At 40.9% G+C, this 25114-nt stretch overlaps 1 protein-coding gene and 1 long non-coding RNA gene across 6 annotated transcripts in view; one reads left to right on the top strand and one right to left on the bottom strand.

Annotated features, from left to right (window-relative positions):
• Positions 1-6: 6 nt before the first annotated feature.
• LOC309841209 lies at positions 7-17463 on the bottom strand. The gene is made up of 4 exons (XR_014299053.1): positions 16851-17463; positions 14415-14525; positions 1387-1470; positions 7-458 (listed from the first exon to the last, which is right to left on the bottom strand). It is a non-coding gene; the product is annotated as an uncharacterized lncRNA (long non-coding RNA).
• Positions 16862-25114, top strand: part of ANO5 (anoctamin 5) — a 97533-nt gene continuing 89280 nt past the window's right edge. For 3 of the 5 annotated variants that reach the window (XM_082684136.1, XM_082684138.1, XM_082684137.1), the window contains exon 1: positions 16863-18272. In XM_082684136.1, the coding sequence (XP_082540262.1) occupies positions 17447-18272 (826 nt within the window). In that variant the 5' untranslated portion in view covers positions 16863-17446. The other 2 variants (XM_082684139.1, XM_082684140.1) reach the window with 2 other exon arrangements.

Consider the following 25114-nt stretch of genomic DNA (forward strand, 5'->3'; position numbering starts at 1 on the left):
AGGAGCAGGAGGGACAATAACTATCTTGTAGTAGTAATGGTCTAGGCAGGACACTGGGCCATCTTGCGCTGCTGCCACCAGGACAAGCCTGAGCACGGTGCCTCTGTGAGATCCCACATGCGCCCATGGCGGATGCGTTCATATCTTCTTTTGTTTCTGTGTCATTTGCTGAAGTTGCAACAAATCAAATGGGCGCATGTGACTGGCAAACTCAAGGTCATTGACTATTCCTTAGTTGCTACTCCGGCGGTGTCTGTGTTGGGAGAGAGGGAAGTAACTGAAACAAGAGACGCAGGGATGAGAACTGTACTTACCAAGAAACAAAGGCAAGAACCTGCATGGTGCGTAGTCCGAAGTTCTCAAGGGTGGTCGCGATGAGGAGGAGAGTGTATTGAGAACATTAAGGAAGGATGTGGTCCAGTTGGGAAGAGCCTTGATGCTGGGTTCAGAAATTTAGGCTGTATCCAGGAGAAAATGTGCATATTACTTCTCTAACCAGATCATAAATTCCTTTGATGGTTTAGAAGGTAAAATATATATCTCTCCACCCCACCACCACCCACGCTGCCAACTACAAAAATATACAGCAGCAAGAACAGTACTTTGTGCATCAGAGTGATCAATAAAGTCCTTTCAAGTAAAGCAGAATATTGAGGATAACAAGTTGACATAAATTCATAATCCAAGAATATAAATAGAAAGTCAGAGAGCAAGACCATCTTAGAAAATTAGAAAGTTTATCCCTATCCTCTCCTATTTCCCTTTTTAGGACCCTAAAGTAGAGAAGTATAGTCCCTTATTCTCCCATTCCCCAGAAACTACCAAAGGTAATGAAGGAAACAGCCCTTAAGATGGTGTCAGTTAGACATGATTTCCAATCCATGCTCTGCTGGCTACCAGCTATGTGACTGTGGATGAGTCTTGAACCTCTCTGCTGTTTAGTTTCCTTGTTCACAAACAGGGACTCATGGTAATGGTATCACTGTTGCTCTCGTTTACCTGATAGGGAAGTCCCTTTCTGTCCTTTCTGCCTTCCTCTTACTGAGGCACCAAACCCAGTTCTGAACTTCCCACAGCTCTCCAGTGCCCCAGGATTCATTTCTCTCTTTCTCCCCTCCCGTGACCAGTCTTAGGTTCTCATCCACCTTAAAATAGCTGGTGGTACAAATAAATGGAACTCTAGTGGTGCACTTAGAAGCCATTAGTGAGTGATCTTTGTCAGGACATCACTGAGGGGCATCTCCATAACAGTAATGGGTAATCCCTTTTGCCTATAACACATCTGCTAGGTAGTAGGAGTTTTCAGCTGTAATGTACAAAATTAATAAATCATTAGGAGGTAGAAGAGCACAGAAAGGGACAGCACGAGCTCTGGAGTCTATTTACCTCCATGAAAATTCTGACTCCATCACTTATGAGCTAGGTGACTTTGGGCAAGGTACTAAAACCTCTGTGCCTCAGATTCCTTACCTGAAAAAGAGGGAGGATACCACCTGTTAGATGAGGTTGTTAAAAAGAGTAAATGAGTTAATATGTATAAAGTCCTTAGAACAGTGCCAGAGATACAACTGAAATCAGTTGATTAAAATGATTAAGAAGAATATCCTTAAATGTAAAGCAAATGACACATATTCTTATACTATTAATCTTTTCTTATTCAAAACAGCTCAACTTACAATGTGAGTTGAGTTGCAAACTCTGACCCAAAGAGAAACATGACAGGCTCCTACCAAATGAAAGTAAGGCACACAGTTTTATGAAGTATGACACATACTAGTCATTCATTCATGCATTGAGAAAAAAAAAATAAGTGACCTGAGCCAGACACAGACATCTGTAACCCACCACACACACACACACACACACACACACACACACACACACACACATTTTTTCCCCTGTTTATCTTTTAGACTTGGTCTATATCTTGTTGTCTGAAAGATTATTAATTTTATGCAAGTCAAATTCAAAACCATTATAAAAACTATAGTACCATATTGTGCAGCATGATTTAGTACAGTATAGTATAGTATAATATAGTATAGTGTAGTATAATATAGTATAGATAGTATATTATAGTATAGATAGTATAGTATAGTAGTTATGAGCAGGAGCCCTGAACCATACTTAATTCCCTTATGTCTTCTGCTTGTTTTGCAGAGAAGCAGATTGAGAAAAGGAGATATTAAGATACTTGCATAAGAATATTGGGGACTGGAACTTGCACTGAGCTTCTGTAATGGGCTAGATATTTTAGAGTTTTCAGCTCATATAACCTCTACGACTTCCCCAAAAGGCACCACGCCTATTTCACAACTGAGGAAACTGAGGTCCAATAAGAATCGGAAGCTTGTGCAAGGTTATAAGTAGTAAGCTAGTAAGTAGCAGGATTATGATTTAAAGTTCAGCTTGCCCACCCAAAATGTCATGGTTTTTCTTGGGTTCTCAACTTCTATCACTCTTCAGTAGTTAGAAGGAACCATATAAAATGAATATGAAATTAAATGGTCACATCTGAGAATTTCATATAATCTGATGTGTACTTAGAGATATGTCAGTTATATGCTAGATTCTATATACATATATGTATATACTATATGCATACATATTTGATATGCTAGAAGTCATGACAATTCCTTGATAATCCTCTTGCCTCCCTATCTTTTCAAATTCACATCTTGACAGCTTCATCAGTCGGTATTGACATTGATTTGAATGAAACACCACTGGGAAGGATTTTGGAGGAATGTGAGATATGGTCTCTGCTCTCAGATGACTACAATCTAGTTGGGGAGATAAGACAATCACAAAAGAACTAGAAGAGAACAAAACAATAAAGGAGAAATTCATCTGGCTATCCATCCATGAAAAGTCATACATCAAGCATGGTGCTTGCCTCTGGTGGATGCAGTGATGAGTAAAAGAGACACAGCTTGTGTCCTCATGGGGTAATGGAGGAAAGGATAGTGAACAAATAATAACTACAGATGTAAAATATACTTGAGGTTCCCATCAGTTCTTTTCTCTATGATTCAACACTCTACTTACTTGGAGAAGTCATGGTTCTTCGGACCCTGCCTTGGGGTCATCTTCAAGGCCTTCCCTGACCTCAGTGGAATACATAAATTACTTAATAATTTATCTAGAAGATAAGTTAACTTTTGAAGCAGAACTGTTTTTATTTTACAAATTCCCATTTCTCTGTTCTTGAAGTATGACTGTGTAACAGTTAGCACTCTGGACTCTGAAGAATGACTTTTCTGGCAATTCAGATTAGAACCATCCCCTTAATGTAAAGCAAATATGTACTTATAGTGGGTGGTCTCATTTCATCTGTGACCTTGCAACAACAAGTAAGTATCTAGCTTGGGGAAACTAAATAAAAAGTGTGATTAAAATCTTTCTCCTGAAAACTTGAAATTACAAACCATAGCAGGATCAGTTGCAAGTATGCTCATGATTTGGGGAGAGTCAAATATATTCTTGATGCTTCTGATGCTACTGGTGAAAACCATGTAGCCACTGGGTTGGGTACTTGAAAGAGGATTTAATAAGGTAGAGAAAACCCCAGTTGTGACCACGGAGGCAGTGAAACTCTTTAATCACATTTTCTTTGTACTCATGGTTGAAATTATAACAAAATTAGATACTTTGAAGATAGACTATGTTTTTATAAACATATTTTATAAAAGGCCTAACTAATTTTAGCATACATAATTGTACACTTTGACTAACTTAAAGCTCTTGTATTTCAGTCAATTTTGGTTTTCTACTTAACCCAAGTTTTAAGGACTTCTTTAGAATTTCAGTAATGGGTATAATATATTTTAGGGAACGCAAATTGGCAGACAGCATATTTGAATACAAGCATTAAATCATCTTTTATTGGGAATCTACTATTTCTCAGAAGCTTTTATTTCATTGCCACAGCACAAAAGATCCTCTGAATGCCACATAATGGAGCTCTTTAATCAATATGTGAGTCCATTGGGTCTTAAAAGTTCCTCTATTGCCTCCAGCAATATTTATATCGACATTTTTATGCATCGTGCACTTGATTTCAAAGTCCAGAAATCTTTGGGCTTACTTCATAGATTACTAGAAGTATTATAGACTCATAAAATTAGATCCTTCCATGAAAAACAAAGGGATGAATAAGCGTTTAACAATAAACAGCTCTAGCTTCTCCAGAACTCTACCACTTAAAATCAACTGAGCAAGAATAATAACAAATGTGATAAAATGCAAATGGCATGCCAAGGTTTAATATTTAAACAAATGAAAACACATGAGTTATTATATCATTGCAGCAAACAACCCTGTGAGTTAGGAATTATTTTCTCCATTTTACAAATAAGGGAAGGGAGGCTTAGAGTAAGAGCCTCACCAGATATCATAGTGAATAACTGATAGAGTTAAGACTCGAATCAATTCTATCAAACCCCAAAGCAAACACACTTATCTCTAAAGAGTATTGCCTGATGGGAAGGAAGAAAACCAGCTGTCAGCCTGTCATAGGGACCTACGAGGGAGGCTGTAAGTGAGAGCAGCAGGAAATTACCTGGTGTGGCTTCCAACTAGATGAATGCATTTTCAATAGCTGATGACTGAAAGATTTTAAAAGAAGAAATGACAGAAAACTGGTAAGTTAGATATACATAATAAACATATTAGACAAAATCAAAGCTAATTTTAGTTTCCATTTTGAAAATCAATATAGTGATTAAGAGCATGATTAGAGTCAGGCTGTTCTGGATCTAAGCTCTCTTGCTTTGTGTTTTAATGCAGGGGAGGGAGGAGCAAGATGGCAGAAGAGTAGGAGACATCAGGTCCCAGGGGTTCAGCTAGATAGTTATCAAGCCATTCTGAACACTTACAAAGTCAAAGGAGACTGAAGAGAAGAAGCACCGCAATTCCAGGAACAGAAAAGCAACCACTTTCTGGATGGTAGGATGTGTAGAGAAGTGAATCTGAGGTGATATATGGTAAGAGAGACTGTGGGGGTTGGGGCCAGCTCCCAGCAAGTGGCAGAGCAGTGGAGCACAAAATCGGGACTTTTAGAAGTCTGCTCCACTGAGGGACATCGCTCTAGAGGCTAAGTGGGGGGTGGAGCCCTCGCGGGGACAGTGTGGTGTCCCAGGACTGGCAGTGTCACAAAAAGAGCAAGGGTGCCTGAGTATCAGAGCAGGGAATCTGGCTGCAGAGATGGAGGCGAGGAGGGGGCTCCCAGCTCGGGGTTACCTTAAACCATGATCCGAGGCACAGTTGGGCTATTGCTGTTCCAGCAGGGATCCCACAAGTGGCAGATCCAGAGAGACTCCCCCTCCTTCCTCCTCCAGGAGGAGCAGAATGGGAGCATGTTGCAGAAATCAGCTGGATTTGGAGACTCCAAACGGGGCCGTGCACGCTTGGTCATGGGCCCGGTGAGCATGGAGCACAGCTGGAGACCAGGGAGACGGGAGTGATTGCCGGGTTTTCTCTGAGGGTGCACCAAGAAGTGGGGCCCTGAGCTCTTGGCTCCTATGGGCCAGAGATTAGGAGGCTGCCATTTTCATTCCCATCCTCCAGAGCTCTATGGAAAGTGTTCAGGGAACAAAAGCTCCCCAGAGCAAACCTGAACAGATTGCTTAGCCTGGCCCCTGGCAAGGGCAGTGAAATTCCACCTTGGGCAAAGACATCTGAGAATCATGGCAACATACCCCTCCCTCAGAAGATCAGCAAGAACATCCACCCAAGACCAAGCTCCGGATCAATAAGAACAGTGGAACTCCAGAGTTAGGGGAATGTAACACATAAAATTCACAGCTCTTTTCCCATGATTCATTAGCCTTTCAAAGTTAAATTTTTTTAATTTTATTTTTTCTTATTCTATTTTTTTAAATTTTTCCTCTTTCCTGTTTTAACCTTTTTAAATTATTTTATCTTATCAACACCTTAAAAAATTTTTTTTAATCTTCATTGTTATAGTTATATTCTATCCTTTCATTCTATTTAACTTTATTTTTTGTAAACATATAAGTTTTACTTTCTTTAAAATCGTGGGATACAGTTTTTTTCTAACTGATCAAAATATACCCTAAATCTAGCACATGTCTTTGTTCTAGTCTCCAGCCTGATCACATTCTTTCCTCTTTTTTTTTTTTTCAACCAACTTCTTATCTGATCAATTCCTTTTTTAGAATCTTTTTTAATCTGCATCCTTACAGTCATATTCTATCCCTTTATCATGTTTACCCATATACATATACACATATATATATGTCTATATATATATATATATTTTCTTTCTTTAAAATTGTGGGAAGCAGTTTCTTCTAACAGATCAAAATACTCCCAAAATCAAGTGTGTGGCTCTGTTCTATTCACTAGCCTAATCACATATATATATATATGTATGTATATATATATGTGTGTGTGCATATATATATATATATATTTTTTTCTTCTCCCTATGGCTTTGGGTCTCTTCTGATTGGTTAGTGTATATTATAAAGAAACAAATCAATCAATGTGATACAATACATTAAAAGAAAGAACAGGAACCATAGTATACTCTCAATAGATGCTCAAAAAACATTCGACAAAGTACAGCATCCTTTCTTGAGCAAAACTTCACAGTGTACATACAGAGGGTACATACCTCAATATCATCAAAGCCATCTATGAAAAACCCACAGCAAATATCATTTTCTTTTTAAGATTTTATTTATTTGATAGAAGAAATCACAAGTAGGCAGAGAGGCAGGCAGAAGGGAGGGGGGGACAGGCTCCCTGCTGAGCAGAGAGCCCGATGCAGGGCTCGATCCCAGGACTCTGGGACCATGACCTGAGCTGAAAGCAGAGGCTTTAACTCACTAAGCCACCCAGGTGCCCTGTGAATATCATTTTCAATGGGGAAAAGCTGAGAGCTTTCCCCCCTAAGACCAGGAACATAGCAGGGCTGTCTAGTATCACCACTGCTATTCAACATAGTACTAGAAGTCCTAGCCTTAGCAATCAGACAACAAAAACAAATAAAAGGCATCCAAATCAGCAAAGAAGTCAAACTCTCACTCTTTGCAGATGATATGATACTTTATGTAGAAAACACAAAAGACTCCACTCCAAAACTGCTAGAACTCATACAGGAATTTAGTAAAGTGTTAGGATATAAAACCAAAGCACAGAAATCAGTTGCATTTCTATACACCAACAGCAAGACAGAAGAAAGAGAGATTAAGGAGTCAATCCCATTTACAATTGCACCACAAACCATAAGATACCTAGGAATAAACCTAACCAAAGAGGCAAAGAAAGTATACGCAGAAAACTATAGAGTATTTATGAAAGAAATTGAGGAAGACACAAAAAAATGAAAAAATGTTGCATGCTCATGCACTGGAAGAACAAATATTATGAAAATGTCTATGCTACCCAAAACAATCTACACATTTAATGCAATTCCTATAAAAATACCATCAATTTCTTTCAAAGAAATGGAACAAATAATCCTAAAATTTATATGGAACCAGAAAAGGCCCTGAAAAGCCAGACTAATGTTGAAAAAGAAAGCCAAAGTTGGCAGCATCAAAATTCCAGACTTCAAGCTTGGGAAAATTGGACAGCCACATGCAGAAGAATGAAACTGGACCATTTCTTTTCACCACACGCAAAAATAGACTCAAAATGATGAAAGACCTCAATGTGAGACAAGAATCCATCAAAATCCTTGAGAAGAACATAAGCAGCAACCTCACCAACTTCAGCCACAACAACTTCTTCCTAGAAACATCGCCAAAGGCAAGGGAAGCAAGTGCAAAAATGAACTACTGGGAATTCATCAAGATAAAAGGTTTTTGCACAGAAAAGGAAACAGTCAACAAAACTGAAAGACAACTGACAGAATGGGAGAAGATATTTGCATGACATATCAGATAAAGGGCTAATATCCAAAATCTAAAAGAACTTATTAAACTCAATACCCAAAGAATAAAAAATCCAATCAAGAAATGGGCAGAAGACGGGACGCCTGGGTGGCTCAGTTGGTTAAGCAGCTGCCTTCAGCTCAGGTCATGATCCCAGCGTCCTGGGATCGAGTCCCACGTCGGGCTCCTTGCTCAGCAGGGAGCCTGCTTCTCCCTCTGCCTCTGCCTGCCATTCTGTCTGCCTGTGCTCGCTCTCTCCCCCTCTCTCTCTCTGATAAATAAATAAAATCTTAAAAAAAAAATTTTAAGAAATGGGCAGAAGACATGAACAGACATTTCTGCAAAAAAAGATATCCACATGGCCAACAGATACATGAAAAAGTGCTCAACATCACTCAGCACCTGGGAACTATAAATCAAAATCACAGTGAGATAACACCTCACACCAATCAGAAATGGCTAAAATTAACCAGTCCAGTCAGGAAATGACAGGTGTTGGCAAAGATGTGGAGAAAGGGAAACCCTCCTACACTGTTGGTGGGAATGCAAGCTGGTGCAGCCACACTGGAAAACACATGGAGGTTCCTCAAAAAGTTGGAAATAGAGCTACCCTACGACCCAGCAATCACACTACTGGGTATTTACCTTAAAGATACAAATGTAGTGATCCAAAGGGGCACATGCACCCGAATGTTTATAGCAACAATGTCCACAGTAGCCAAACTATGGAAAGAACCTAGATGTCCATCAACAGATGAATGGATAAAAAAGATGTGGTGTATATATATATACAATGGGACACTATGCAGCCATCAACAGAAATGAAATCTTACCATTTGCAATGATGTGGCTGGAACTGGAGGGTATTATGCTAAGCAAAATATGTCAGTTAGAGAAAGACAATTGTCATATGGCATCTCTGATATGAGGAATCTGAGAGGCAGGGCGGGGGGCTTTGCGGGGAAGAGAGGGAAAAAAAGTGAAAAAGATGGACTGGGGAGAGAGACAACCATAAGAGACTCTTAATCTCAGGAAACAAACTGAGGGTTGCTGGTGGGGGAGGGGAGAGGGATGGGTGGCTGGGTTGTGGAGATTGGGGAGGCTATGTGCTATGGTGAGTGCTGTGAATTGTGTAAGACTGATGATTCACAGACCTGTTCCCCTGAAGCAAATAATACATTATATGTTAATCAAATTAAAAAAAATAGCCATGCAATTCTGGGTGGTTAATCTTGTGTTTTTTTTGTTTTGTTTTGTTTTGTTTTTTTTTTGCCTCAGTTTCCTAAATGCCTTTAAAAAATAGGGATACAAAAGTCATTCTATCTTAACATGGGTTTTCTCTAATAGCCTGACAGATGATTTGTGTTCAGAAAGATTATTTTGGGAAGAGATTCTAAGGAAGCGGAGTGTGGAGGAAGGGAATGCTGAAAAGAGTCACACAGGGAAGGAAGAAAAAGATGATTGAAGGGCAAATGGGGGATGGTCCCTCTGGTATACCCTTCAAAAGCTGCATTAAATATACTTCAGAAATGCCCCACCAAAGAATGGCAATAACACCTACTAGTCAGAGTTGACCATATTCTGGTAAATTCCCTGTTTTTGTTTGTTTGTTTGTTTTGTTTTGTTTGTTTTTTAAGGATTTTATTCATTTATTTGAGAGACACAGTGAGTAAGAGAGAGAAAGAGTGCATGCATGAGTGGGGGAGGGGCAGAGTGAGAGGGAGAAGCAGACTCCCCGCTGAGCAGGGAGCTCTGTGATGCTTGATGCAGGGCTAGATTCCAGGACCCCTGGATCCTGACCCAAGCCAAAGGCAGACACTTAACCAGCTGAGCTACCCAGGTGCCCCAGCTAACTTCCTTCCTCTTAAAGGTTTGCACATGTGTCAGAGTAGCAGCACAGACACGCTTAGGAACCCCACTTCATGGTGGTAGAGAAACCCTAGGGAAGAAAGCATGAGATTCTCAGTGGAGTTCAGGCAAGATCCTTTCCAATTTTACATGTGGATATGTAACTGCCATAGTAAAAACGGGAATGGAAAGGAGAACTCCAGTGCTGGTGACAGAAAGAATATCAGTGACCGCCAGGGGCCACAGGATGGGACAAGGGGACTGACTACAAATGCACAGAATAGTTTTGGGAAATAGTCTATGTAGTAAATGTTGTGATGACATACATATCACAAAACTTATCTAATTACACACTTTAATTGGTGAATTTAACTATTAATATAATCATAATTTTTATAAATTATGCCCCAATAAAGTGATTAAAAAAAAACGGGGGGGTGAGGGATGCCTGGGTAGCTCAGTCAGTTAGGTGACTGCCTTCAGCTTAGGTCATAATCCCAGGGTCCTGGGATGGAACCCCACGTTGGGCTCCCCGCTGAGGGGAGCCTTTTTCTCCAACTGCTGCTTCCCCCTTACAAATAAATAAATGATAAAATAAATGATATCTTAACAAAAAATAAAAGATAGGACGAACTAAGATGTTCAGCACACATGAAAGGTGTCTATAATAAGTACCTACTCATATCATCATGCAAACTCAATGTAGTAATATATGCAAAGCACATTATTTAGTACATATATGAGTAATCGTAGCTATTATAATTAGTACCACTAGCTTGAGATAACCCTGATAACTCTGAAATAAGTAGGAGAGTGGGAGCAGAACTAGCTTGAAGGAAGACTGATTTGTTCACATAAAGGTAATATTAGACACACAGGTGACAAAAATTTTCCAAGGAACTTAGAAATTTTCTTTCTGTTTTAATAATTAATTTATTTATTTGAGAAAGATAGATAGAGAGAGAGAGAGAGAGCATGTGTAAGCATGAGCAGGGAAAGGAGCAGAGGGAGAGGGACAAGCAGACTTCACACAGAGCACAGAGCCATCATGGGGCTCAATCCCATGACTCTGAGATCACGACCTAAGCCAAAATCAAGACTCAGATGCTCAAAAGACTGACCCACCCAAACTCCCCTGGAACTTACAAATTTTCAATGGGAAATAAATGTGGACCCATATATTTGAGAGAGAGTCTTAAAGAAGGATAGTTGATGGGGGAAAATAGTAAATGTGAATAAAAGGGACCTTTTGCTGAGAGAAGATGAAAGAGCCAAGGAAATCATTGAGTGTTTACAAAAGGAAGGTGAAAACTCACATTTATTTAATATCTCCTATGTGCCAAGGACTTGGCATTACTATTTAATTTTCCTAACTGTTTTTATGATATAGATGCGGGAATTAAGATTTAGAGAGGTAAAATCATGAGCTCAAGGGTATGCAGCCACTAGGTAGCAGAGGGAGGAGTCAAACCTGAGACAGGTCTTCCTGATCCAGAAGAGTCCGGCTTTAATGTGCGCTTTAGGAGTGGGAGGGTGAGAATTACAGGGACTCAGAATAGCATAGGTCTTGAGAACCACGGGGAGGATTTGGAAGGAGGAACTGCATATAATGACTGATACAGAGCAAGGAAGGATACCCTCTACGGGTGGCATGAAAACCTTTCAGGAGCATAATAAGGTTCAGTAAAAGATGTGATGGTAAGGAAAATGTAGGGTTAGTGAGTACAGACTCATTGATGGAAAAGCTTATCTGTGGAAGATGGAAGAGAAATATAGTAATAGGTGCAAATCCACTCAATGCCCAAGATGCCAATTCTTCTTCGATGCAGCCAGTGTAGGCCACATGGATTATTTTAAATTTTTATCCCCTACTTATGTGTATGCCAAAGAAAAATAACAATACAAAACATCTGCCATTTAAGGAAAAGAATGTGATTATTTTATAGTAAAGGACACATATCAGTACAGGAAGACAGTAGCACTACAGCACAGATGGGTCAACTCGCCTCTTCTTGGTATTTGCTACCACTGTTTGCCAAAGATCCAGCATCTGGGTCCAAAGAGAAGCCAAGAGATTGGTGCTCAGATGGTGAGATGAAGTCCTGATTTACTCTGGGTATTTGTGCTAATTCTAGTAGTTTCTTTGGGTAAATTTTATAGTTTTCTCAGACTTAGAAATCATTTCTAAGAATGGCACTTGACATTTTTAAAGTCACCAGCCACTCCGAGCGTGTAATAAGATTACTTGCCCAGCTGCTAGAAAGCATGGGGCATTGGGGGAGTCAGCTGCTGGCTAAACTAAAAGAATAGGACATTTGATGGTAAACCTTGGCCATATCGTTCATTCAAGAAATATTTATTGAGGGCCTTTCTGAGTCAGGCAGCATTCTAAGTGCCACAGAAACAACCACAAAACCTCAGCCTCCACACAGCTTATACACAAGTAAATCCGCATGAGCAAATAAATACAGAGTGGGGCACCTGGGTGGCTCAGTGGTTAAGCCGCTGCCTTCGGCTCAGGTCATGATCTCAGGGTCCTGGGATCGAGTCCCGCATCGGGCTCTCTGATCGGCAGGGAGCCTGCTTCCTCCTCTCTCTCTCTGCCTGCCTCTCTACCTACTTGTGATTTCTCTCTGTCAAATAAATAAATAAAATCTTTAAAAAAAAAATAAATAAATACAGAGTTAGGAGGAGAGACCTGCTATCAAGAAAAATAACGAAGGGTAAGAATATAGTTGTGTGAGGTTGTTGCCTTAGGATGCTTGGCAAAGTTCTTTCCAAGGAAGTGACATCTGCATAGAAACTGAATGATGTAAGAGTAAAAAATCAAGCATCTGAGTGAAGATCTTTATGGGAGAAGAGCAAGTGCAAAGTGCTTGGGGAAGTAATGAGTAAGTGCTCATTGTTTTAAGGAACAGCAATAAGACATGGCTGTCTTGGCTGGAGTGTGATAGGAGTATGATGGGAGAAGTGGGAAATCATAACAGAGAGATGTAGCCAGGCCAAGATCATGGAAATAGAGCTTTGCAATCCTACTGACAAGAAAGGCATTCACATTTTCCCTTATGTGTAATAGACAGCCATTGGCGGATTGCAAGCGTTGCAGTTGCCGTCCCAAGCCGGCATAGGAGAGGATAACACACCTTTGTTCCTTATATTCTGCTGAGACCCTTCCCCATGGTCTCTTTAGTCTGGGAACCAATACCATTTTCCTAGTAACAAGGCAGAGCTGACATGGCATTCTAGGCATTTACAAGCATGTGCATGAGGGCTAAGTATTAAATTATTTTGATAACTACAATGGTTCTAGAAGTCAGCTTGTGAAGTGAGATTTTTTTAGGAGGGAAGAATTCAAGATGATAGGCTGTGACAAAGGTGCTAATACATAGGACTAGGGCTCATTATAAAAGTCCTGGACCTTAAAGAAAAAAAAAAAAAAAGCCAAGATTTGAAGAAATAAGTTTTGCAACTACAGAGACGCAGACCCTCTGAAATCAGGGAGTAGTGAGTGAGGAATCTTTATGGAATCAGAAGGTGCCTGGAAATTCTGGGGAGATGGTTCAAGCAGCATTTTGTGGGGGAAAGCAACACTCAGGACTCGGGCCCCTACTGACTGGCAAATCTGTAACTTTATTTGTGTCAGTCAATAAAACTTCCTCAGGTTTGTTTTCTAAATGCCTTTCGGGCATGTCATCTGTTTGACTTCACAACAACTTTGGGAGATGGGCAGAACAGGTAAGAGCTTTAATATTGACAGATGTGGGGGGGAACCTGTGGCTCATAGAAGCAAAGTCATTAGTTCAAGGTCCTTGTGCTGTTCTGCTTATTAAGGAACAGAGACAAGGATAGGATGTAGGTCTTTTGATTCCTGAGTCAAAACTCCATACTTTAGAGCATGCTCTTTTATGAGGATTGTAAATCTTAAAAACACAGCTGACATTAGCAGAAGGAAGGGGAAAATGAAGGGGGGCGGGAATCAGAGGGGGAGATGAACCATGACAGACTATGGACTCTGGGAATCAAACTGAGGGTTTTAGAGGGGAGGGGCCTAGGGGATAGCTTAGCCCAGGGACGGGTATTAAGGAGCACACGTATTGCATGGAGCACTGGGTGTTATACACAAACAATGAATCATGGAACACTATATCAGAAACTAATGATGTACCGTATGCTGACTAACAATACATACTTTAAAAAAAAATAGCTGATCCTTGAGCCCCATAGGTTTGATCCACTTATACATGGTCATTTTTGATAAAAACAGTAAATCCACTTTCTCTTCCTTATGATTTTAACATTTTCTTACTTTATTATAGGAATACAGTATGTAATACATATAACATAAAAAATATGTGTTAATTGTTTATGTCCTTGTTAAGGTTTCTGATCATCAGTAGGCTGTTGATGGTTAAGTTTTGGGGGAGTGAAAAGTTATATGCAGATTTTTGACTGCAGGAGGGTTGATGTCCCAACCCCTCTATTGTTCGAGGGTCAACGAAACATAGAATGAATAAAATTTTTAGGAGTTAAAAAATAATAAATGCCTAATAGCCCAAAAGAAGAAAACTTAGTCTAGGAAGTAAAGTATGATATGTAGAGAAATTGAGAAAGCAGACTGATCTAGAACATGGACTGGAGGTGCCACATTCTTTCTTTAAATACCAGGAGAATGGAGAATTCATCAGATAACTTCCCAAGGCCTTTTCTGGTCTCCAAAGTCTAGCTCATGAACTTGTCCTCTTCAGAGTTAAATCCAGCTCTTCAATCAATTTGCTAGAATAAAAAATTACTCATATGTAAGTGTTGCTCAAGTATATACATTTCACTTCCATACACCTCAGGCTTTCACATATTATATAATGACTTCCCTGAAGCCCTGAAGTGTCTTTCCAATAGCAAATTCAGAGGGGGAGTTTCACTTGTCAGTTGGCAAATAATTTTTTTGATCTGTCAGTGAACAGTTTAATTTTCAAAGTATCACTATATATATATATATATATATATATATATATATATCTTTACAGCTGTGCTTCTATTATTATTTAAATACTTTTACATACCACCCTTAGTTTAAGAAACAAAAGCAAATATTTTTTCAAGTTATTTATTTATTTTTATTTTTTATTTTTAGTGACCTCCACATCTAGTGTGGGGCTTGAACTCATGATCCTGAGATCCTGAGTCACCTGCTCTACTGACTGAACAAGCCAGGCACTCCTAAGTTTTCATTTTAATCATCACAATAAGTACATTCCTTAATCCTCATCAACAAAAAGCATTTTTTTTTTTTAAATAGCACTACCTGATGATTGTAGTAACACTGAAACAAAAACCAAATAATCTTGAAACAAACGCAGAATTCATCTAGAGGGCTAAAAAGGACACTTTTTTTTTTCTTAAAGACAATTTTTTACCCCAATCCAATACTTATCTGTGTGTTCAATTACATTAAAAGAACATGTATTCATTATTCAGAACAAAATTCTGGAAATGTGTGGTTGACGATTCTGTTACAAGATGTAGGATGTAGCAATGGAGGAAATGGACAGATCCTAAAATTACAAATGGATAAGCAACATAAAGTATTGCAGAGTTAAAGGTACAGAGAAAATTTCCAAGAGCTAAAAGAATTGTGGGTAAGATAAAGACCTTTATCAAAGGAACAAAAGGAGCCTTCCAATTTTAACAAAGTTTACAAGAAACTGATAAAACATCAGCAAATACACCATTAAAAAGTCCAATTACTTTTGGGCAAAATCATCAATATGAAATGTCTTCTCATAGGTGTCACTTCAAATATAGTAGACAATCAAGAAATACAAAACATAATTTTATAAAATTATAAAAATAACTTTATTGCACTTGTTTTTAGTTAATCTATGTAAAACAAAGACTATTGTCATCTGCTTAATCACATATCCACAGAACCCAGCAGAGGACTGGTATACAGGAAGAACAAGAAATATATCACGTTGTTCCACATCTTATTGGAATCAAAGAGTGATCAATAATCAAGGGGCAAAAACTAAACACTCATATCATAACTAGTGATTTATTATGGTCACATTTAAGATTATTGCTTAACCTATGTACATTCGTATTTCAAACACAATTCCAAAATGCATCCAGTAAGGAATTGCCTCTAGTCTCAATTCACTTGACCAGAACGGATGTCATTCCTAAAAGTTTAAATAGGGAACTCATAGCATGGTATAGAAAAGGAAAGAAAGGATTAGAGGAAGGAAAGAAGAAAGAATAAGAAAATGAAAGGAGAAGAAAAAGAGACAAAAAAAAAAAAAAAGAAAAGAAAAAAAGAAAGAAAAAAGATTTTCAGTTCCACAGTTAACCAAGACCTACACTAAAACATTTCTTTCTAGGCCTGTTTCCTCACCTGTAAATGGTAATTCTCAGTTCCAAAATGTCAATAGAAAAAAAAAAAAAAAAAGAATAGCTTGAAAATGAAGAAAGGCCAGATTTTCCCTGGTCATCTTTGACTTTCCTCCTTATTCTTTTTTAAGAGGTGTTGTGTGTGTGTGTGTGTGTGTGTGTGTGTGTGTGTGTGTGTGTGTGTGGTGTAAGATTTTATTTATTATTAGAGAGAGCACAGAGGGAGCGTGTGAAAAAGAAGCAGCCTCCACACTGAGCAGGGAGCCCACGTGGCTTAATCCCAGGACCACCACGGAATAAGAGGCTTAACCTACTGAGCCACCCAGGCGCCCTTCCTCCTCCTTATTCTTAAATCACCCCATCCCTGCCCCAAACTCCGTCACTCCCTTTTCAACGTCGTCAAGGCTTTCCGCTCAGACCACTACCGCCCCCTCAGTTCCTCGGCACTCCTCCAGTTCTCCTCCTTTCTTTTTTTTTTTTTTTTTAAGAATTTATTTATTTATTTGACAGAGAGAGAGAGAGAGAGAGATCTCACATAGGCAGAGCAGAAGGCAGAGATAGAGGGGGAAGCAGGCTCCCCCTGAGCAGAGAGTCCTATGTGGGGCTTGATCCCAGGACCCTGAGATCGTGACCTGAGCCGAAGGCAGAGGCTTAACCCACTGAGCCACCCAGGTGCCCCTCCAGTTCCCCTCCTTAAACCGTGATTCTTACCTCCAAGTATGGGGAGCTGGCAGTTGATAGGGTCTCAGCCACACAGAACCAGCTCAGAGGAGGCTGTGAAGAGGGGGACCATTTCCTCCGCTCAAGGCAGTGAGGTGGAGGTGGAGCAGGGCTCCTTGTCCTGTGGCTGAGTTCTGAGAGCAGCTCAGTGTTAGCACATTGCACTACCGCTCTATACTCCTCACAGCACTCTAGGAGGTGAGTGCTGCTGTTCTTATTTTCACCGAAATGAGGCTTCTAGAAGCGCGCCCAATGCCGTCCAACTTGTAAGGGGCATTGGCTGAATTCGAACTCAGGTAAAACAACAACAATAATAAAACACGTCTGCACTCGTCCTCAACTATATTAGAGAGATTGGTTTAGGCCCAGGAAAGAGGCCCAAGGGAGAAAATTGAAGAGTCGCGCGACAGGTGGCAGAGGCGGGGAGGGAGGGGCTGCAGGCTACGGAGACCCGCCCACGCGCCGTGCTTAAGGCAGGAGCCCCCTTAAGGGAAGGGGGCTTTTCCTCCCCCGACAAAAAATAACTCCTCAACTGGGAGGGGGGGTTCCCTCCGAGGGCCACCCGCGGAAGGCGGAGGGCTGGGCAGATGGACGAGGAGGACCCGGCCGGTCGGCGGAGACCGGAGGAGGAGGAGGGTTCGGAGAGATGGGAGGAGGCAGCCGAGGAGGGACAGCAGTCTTGGGTGTGGGCCAACCGGGTAGAAGGGGACCAGCGGGACCTGTTGATGGGGCTGAGCGGCCAAGAGAGCCGGGAGGCGGCGGAGCCCCCGGAGGTCCCGGAGACGACGGACCCGGAGGAAGCGAAGGAGCCGAGGCCGGTGGGCTCGGGCGGCGGGAGCAGAGAAGGGCGGGCGGGGTGGGAGCCCTCCGAGGCGAGGGGCGGGGAGAGGGCGGCCCCCGGGGGAGGGGCGACGGCGGGGCGGGAGGGAGAGAGCTGCGGAGAGGGGCGGGGCGAAAGTGACTCGGTGGAAGCCGAGGGGCAGTCCCGGGTGGCCGTGAGTATCAGCAGCCCACGGGAGGAGTTGTGGAGCCTGGGCGTCCCGGGGCCCAGGAAGCTCCGGGAGCGGTACTGGGAGGGCACCCAGGAGCGCTACCGGGAGAGGGAGGTGAAGCGCAGGGCCAAGGGCGCGAAGCCGTTCCGTAGTAAGTACCAGCTGGAGAAGAAGCCCAACTGGCTGAAGAACCCGACGCTGGTGGGGACCGAGCCGAGGGAGGTCCTCAAAGTGAAGACTGCCGAAAACTTGGGCAACTGGGTGTCGGGGCAGCAAAGCCAGCGGGCCACGGTTCGATTCAGCCTCTACCCCAGACCTCATCTCCAGTCGCAGTGGTCCATCTGCCGCCACTCGGTCAGTGTCATTAACGAGCTGGCAAAGATGGGCGATCCAGACGTCCTGGAGATGGTGCAGGAGGAAGGTAGGAGCCGGCGGACTCAGTGGCGCGGGGGCGGGGGGGGGGCGGGCTGGGCGCGCGGGGACCCCGGGGGACGTTGGCGGCCCTGCGGCCTGGATCCCGGGGACGTTCTCGGGGCGGCGTGCCCTGCGCGAGACAGCGGCTGCAAGACGCACAGTCCCTAACCCCGGCGGGTGGCTGGGTGTCAGCCCACCGTGATTTCCCCTGCCGCTTGCGCCAGCCCGGGACCTGCGTCCTGTGACCCCAGCGGTTCCGAGACCGCCGTGCTGCTCCAGTGTGCGCCGCCGGGCGGTGGAATAATGCGGGCGGCGAGGCGAGCGCGTTCGCCGCGGGAGCTACGGCGCTCGGGCCTCAGACTCCCACGCGGGGCCGAGGCTTTGGATGTGTGACAGCGGTCTCCGGTGTACGGAGCTAGCCCTTGAGTTCTTCTGCCTCTCTTCACTTGCCAATTACTGATCAAGCTGGGAGATCCTCGGTAATTACGCGAGGGGCAGACCCTGCGGTCCATGGGCTTGAGATTCTTGTGCACCTGGAAACGCTGCTGTTTTACTGGCTTTCACTGAATCTTCAGTTCCGTTGAGAAATATATGTTCATTGTTTGCTAAGGCCGTTGCACAGACTTATGTTCTGTGGCTCTTTTTCAGTACACACATATGCCTAAGAATGCACGTATGTTTTGGGGGCTATCTCCAGGACTCTCAATGACACTTGCCTCGGAGACACTCTGTTTTCATGTCTTGTTTGGTATTAGAACTGAACATGGAAACAGTTTTTTTTTTTTTTAAGTGATTAACACATCCTAGTAGGCCTTATTGAGTCTCCACAGTCACCAAGAAATACAATGCATTATTGAGCCCTCTCTTTTCTTAAGTTTTATTGAGATGTAATTTAGATACCGTAAGTCATCTATTTAAAGGGTACAATCGGTGCTTTTTAGTGTATTTACGGTTTTGCAATCGTCTCCTCAAATAGAAACCTTAGCCAATGGAAACCTTAGCTGTCACTCCCCATCCCCCTATTTCCTACACTTAGTTCTAGGCAGTTATTAATCTATTTACTGTCCAGATGTACCTATTCCGGACACTTCCTAAAAAACAGACTCTTACAATGGGTGGTCTTTTGTAACTGTTTTCTGTCTCTTACCATAATGTTTCTGAAGTTCATCCGTGTTGTAATTTGCCTCCTTCCTTTTTATTGCGATGTACTACTCCATCATTATAGACATACCATTTTATCTAGTCATCAGTTGGTGGAAAATTGGGTTGTACCTTTTTTTCCCAACAGCACAGATAATGCTGCTCTGAGATTCGTGGACAAGTTTTTGCATGAATACACGTTTTTTCCTAGAGACAGAATGCTAACATTTTACCTTTTAGACATAATAGTTAGTGGGGTGTTTCTAGGATTTGTTACAGTCTCTTTGTTTATTTTCTTCAAAATTGAATACATAAGCAATCAATCTTATCCAGTTAGCTGTTTTCCCACTATCTAATAATTCTTAAACTGAATTGTAAAGGCAATGAGTAAATATATATGTGTATGTGTGTGTGTGTGTGTGTGTGTGTACTTTTTAATGATTGATTTATTTACTTTTGTGAGAGAGAGAGAACGAGTGAGAGGGGCAGAGGAGAGGGAGAGAGAACCTCAAACTCTGCACTGAGCATTGAGCCTGATTCAGGGCTCAATCTCAGGACCCTGAGATTATGACCTGACTGGAAACCAAAAGTTGGTCACTTAAACAACCTTGCCACCCAGGCACCCCAAGTGTAACAATGTTTAAATAGTTCCTAAACAAATACTGCTGGTAAAATGTCAGTGTTGCTGAAATTGAACTATTGACTGCTTGACATTGTAAGGAAGTTGTGATTTGAAATATTCATTCTTTAGTTAATTTATGACACATTCAACATGGCAAAAGGCAGTTTTAAGGGTTTAACATTAGAAAAGACACAAGTAAAGTTGAATGTAAAGTTGCTTGAATCTTTACAACTGCTTTAAGCATTGTATTTAGCCAAGCCACCCCTCCTTAAGGACTGTGAATATTTGAGTGTATGCATTTTGTTTTATGCTGCTGGAAGAGGTGTAAACTGAGAAGATTATTTGGTAAATACAAGGGCTATTTTTGGGCTCAGGGTTTGTTGGAGTGTGTATTCTTAGCAATGTGCTTTCAGAGAAAACTCAAAGCCCAGTCTTTGGGTTGGCTTTACTTTTGCTCATATTTTTTGATTCTCCATAGCATTTGATGTTAAACCTTTTATATCTCTGGTTTCAAGCCCATAGGAAGAGTGTAATTATTTCTACTGATTTTAGAGGATGCCGGAGGAATGACAAGAGGCTGACTTAACAGTTGTTGGCTTCACATCCTGCCTCAGATATGTTTGTTTTGACAAAGTTTTGGTGATTATGTGTAATTATGACAACTTCATACTTTGTGAGTGAGTGTGACAGTTTGCATCTCTGGCATGTGCGCGCATCTGATTGTGCATGTGTGTGTCAGAGAGACAGAGCTAGTGTGCACTATGTGTGAGAGAGAGCAGTGTGGGAGGAAATATATCTGTTTTTTCCTAATCTTTCTGCTTTTCAAAAAAGGGGAGAGTTTACAAAGTGTGTCCCACCTGGCTCTGGGGGCTTGCCCTCTCACAAAGGGTGATGTAATTGGGCTGGGTACCCAGAGAGGGCACCATTGGTGGGGGCGGGGGGGAGACAAACACAGGGACAGAAGAGGAGGTTTCAGGCCAGCACTGAAAGGAGAATGTCAGGAAGTATACAGTGTGTAAAATGAGCAGTAGTTAGTTAAGGAAGAAGTGAGTTGTTAGTTCTAAGGAAAAAAGCAAGTTGAAAGGGAAATGGGTAAGAGAATTAGTAGGGGTAGGAAATAACCTAGAGGAGCTGTGTTCTCCCGTTTCCACATTCTTAATAAACACACTGCATCCAGCTCAGATAGCAACTTGAAAATGTGTTTCAATTAGTTGTTTTATGTTAAATGCAGCAAAAATGCTAAGGAGAAGGAAGGGTTGGTGCTTACAGTTTTTCAACTCTCTCTTCTAAAAAACAGAATTCTAAAATACTCTATAATCCTAGTTTAAGGCTTGCACTTCTTCCCTCTGTATTCTGAACAATTCTTGTGCATAATGACTCTCTTTGTTCTCAAGAAAATAAAAGCCTCTCCTAAGTCAGAATTCAAGTATGCTACATTGAAAGACAAAGCACATGCTTTGGAATTTTATTTTTTGTGTACTTATTATAAGAGTTTGCTCGATTGGTTTTTTTCTCATTCAAAAATCCAGTGAAGGGTGGTCACCATATTGGGTAATTTTGACCTCTACATCTAGATAGTACTCATGGGTAAAACATTTTGGTGATGGTGCTGGACCATGTTTTATATCTTTTAAATAATTTTTATTTATACTTTTAGTCTTTTAGATGAGAAAGCCTGCACTTGGAAAAGTTAAATGATATAGCTATAGCCAGAGTTTAGTTTTTGTGCTTTGCTATTGCTTTTGCTATTGACTTTTTAATAGCAGACCCTGCAACAAAAAAAGATCTGAATACCAAGGAAATTCTTTCGTCTTTATTCTGACAGTCTCAAATTTATCTCAACCAATTTAAGATTTGAAAACCAGTAACAGAATATATCCTAATAATAGTAACAATATCAACAAAAATAACTTAGATTCATTGACTTCTGCACCCTCATAGCTGCATGAAACACTTCACATGCATTTTCTCATTTAATGCTTGCACAGACGGGATGAGGTGGACATTAATCCCATGTATATGATACTTGGAGGCTTTCAATTTATGCATATAAGTTGCAAGGAAGGCTGGGATATGTGTGTTTTGTTTTGTTTTTGGTTTTGCTAGAGCACATTGCTTCACCATAATTAGCATTTTATTAGTGAAGAGGAAGGTGGAGAAAGGATACTTCTGGGCAGCCAGGGGCAGCCTCTCCTGTATTTGCCCACCATTAACAATCTTACCCATTTTATTAAATAGAATCTTCTCAAATTGCTCAAGCCTAGGAGAGTCCTCAACTTGTACATCTGAAATTTGACCGCAGTTTATTTCAAATGTTTACATAAGTATCTGTGAGTCATTGGTGTGTTTTCACACATACTTGCCCCCACTGCAGCAGAGACAGCCACACCTTCTTCCTGGTTTATGGGTTTACTGCAGCAACTCCTAATTTGTCTCTTTGCTCCATCCCTGTGCCTTCTTTTTAACCCATTCTTCACTGAGGGACCTGTGCGTTCCATACAGTATAAAAATAAATACGACTTAAAAGCTTTTTTGTGGGGAGACCTGGTGGTTCTGTTGGTTCAGCATCAGACTCTTGATCTCAGCCCAGGTCTTGATCTGAGGGTCATGAGTTGAAGCCCCTGCATTGAGCTCTACCCTGAGCTTGGAGTCTACTTAAAAACAACAACAAAAAACTCTTTTGTGGCTATTTTACTTAGAAAAAAAAAAAATCCAGATATACAGAGTCTTCCACAAACTGTCCCCAACTCTGTGCCTCTCTGTTCTGTCCTGCCCCTCTACCTCACCTCCTCATCTCCAGCTTGACCTTCACTTCTTTGAACACGTCAAAACCATTCCTGCCTTCCAGACTTTATGTGTTCTCATACGGCTTGAATGTGCTCAACTTTCACACTTGATCTTAGCCATAAGGCTGAGAAGCGATATGTGCTCAACTTTCAGATCTCAGTGTATATGTTCCTGCCTCAGAGAGATTTTTTTGAATTTCTCATATCTAAACTACTCCCCTGCCCAGCTCTGTTTATAGCATTTATCTCAAGTTTTGGTCGGCTTCCTCTGCAGAACTGAAACTTCTTAACAATGGAGAATCGACACATGTTAGCCATTATCACATTATTATCATTGTTATGTTAATGATCCAATATTGAGAACTGTTAAAGGTCTGAGATTTTACTGTAGCTGGAAATTAACAGAATATCCCACTACAGTTTCATGGATACTGGTAGAAGATACAAGACACATGGGTCAGAGACAAAGGACAGTTTATTACCCACAGCATTCACAGTAGCCCAAGTAGCAGGATTTTCTTCCCATTTCTTGGGCCTAAGTTGCCAAAAATTAACTCAAAGAGACCCAGAAAATACTTGCGTATGTGGTGAATTGTAATACAGGAGAGTAGTCTCAAGTTAAGGAACTTGAGTCTTTTGTACTAGTCAATAATTTTGCCTTCTGTTTGCTCTGGAGGAAGACACTACTGCAGTAGTCCCAGATGCAAGCAAACCTGCCCTTGCTACAGAAGGAGATGCTGTATCTTCCAAGGTATTCACTCAACCAAGATCCTTGAAAAGATAATCCAGAACAGAGGGCAGTCAGTGTCTCACTTGCAAGATACATAGAAACGTGAGAGACCCACAGAGAATTGTCTCTAAACAATATCTGCCTTTAAGTATTCATCCTTAAGTAACATACTTGGGTTTTGTATAATTAACTTTATGTAAGTGAAGTATTAAAGTTTCTGCCCCCCTCCTTTTTTGCTAAATAATATTTTTTGGAGATTTATCAATCTTTTTGCATATAATTGAAATTCATTCAATTTTGTTACTAGATACAATACCTAGTATTACTATATATATTATTGGCTATAATATCACTTGTATTTTCCACTTCACTATTTCTGGATATTTGAGATGATTTTGGTTTCCTAGTTATTCCCAGAAATACTTTTATGGATATTCTTGTACATTCCCATAATGCCTCTATTTCTTTGAGTTTATACTTAAGATAGCACATCTCAAACTTTTTGATCTCAGATCTCTCTTCATAATTTAAACAATTATTAGGAACCTCAAAGAGCTTTTGTTTATGTGAGTTATGTCTGTTGTTATTTACTAAGGATTTCCTCTTTTACCTGTTCTATTAAAAATAGTACTGGAAGTTCTGGAACTACTTGGGCAAGAAAAAGAAATAAAAGGCATCTACATTGGAAAAGAACAATTAAAATTCTCTCTATTCACAGATGATATGATCTTATATATAGAAAACCCTAGAAAAGTACCCCCCAAAATCTCTTAGAGCCTATAAATGCATTCATAAAAGTAGAATACAAAGTCACTACACAAAAAAGTTGCATTTTTGTAGACTAACAAAAAACAATCTGAAAAGGAAATTGGGAAAACAATTCTACTTCTAGAATAAGAGACATATCTACAAGAAGATTGCTACAGCTAATGTCAAAAAGTTACTGCCTTCCAGGATTTTTGTGGTTTCAGGTCTGACATTTAGGTCTTTAATCCAGGAGTGCACTTGTGATGAACACTGGAAGATGTATGGAACTGTTGAAATTTTATATTGTATACCTGAAACTAATATAACACTATATGTTAACTAGCTGAAATTAAAATGAAAACTTAAAAAAAGAACAAGATATTTAAGAATTAACCAGAGACTGAAAGACTTATATAAATAAAACTACAAAACACTGCTGAAAAAATTTTCTAAAAATGCAAACATACCTCATGTTCATAGATTGAAAGACTTAATGAGATGTCAGTACTAACCAGAGTGATGTATAGATTCAATGCAGTCCCTCTTAAATTCCAATGATGTTTTTTGCAGAAATAGAAAAATACATCCCTAATATTCATATGAACTCTCAATGTATACTAAATAGACAATCAATCTTAAAACAGAAGAATAAGGGGTTCCTGGGTGGCTCCGTGGGTTAAGGCCTCTGCCTTTGGCTCCAGTCATGAGCCCAGGGTCCTGGGATTGAGCCCCACATCGGGCTCTCTGCTTAGCAGGGAGGCTGCTTCCCCCTCTCTGCCTGTCTCTCTGCCTACCTGTGATCTCTGTCTGTCAAATAAATAAAT

Source organism: Mustela nivalis, assembly GCF_964662115.1.
Source record: "Mustela nivalis genome assembly, chromosome: 9".
In the NCBI taxonomy this organism is placed as follows: domain Eukaryota; kingdom Metazoa; phylum Chordata; class Mammalia; order Carnivora; family Mustelidae; genus Mustela; species Mustela nivalis.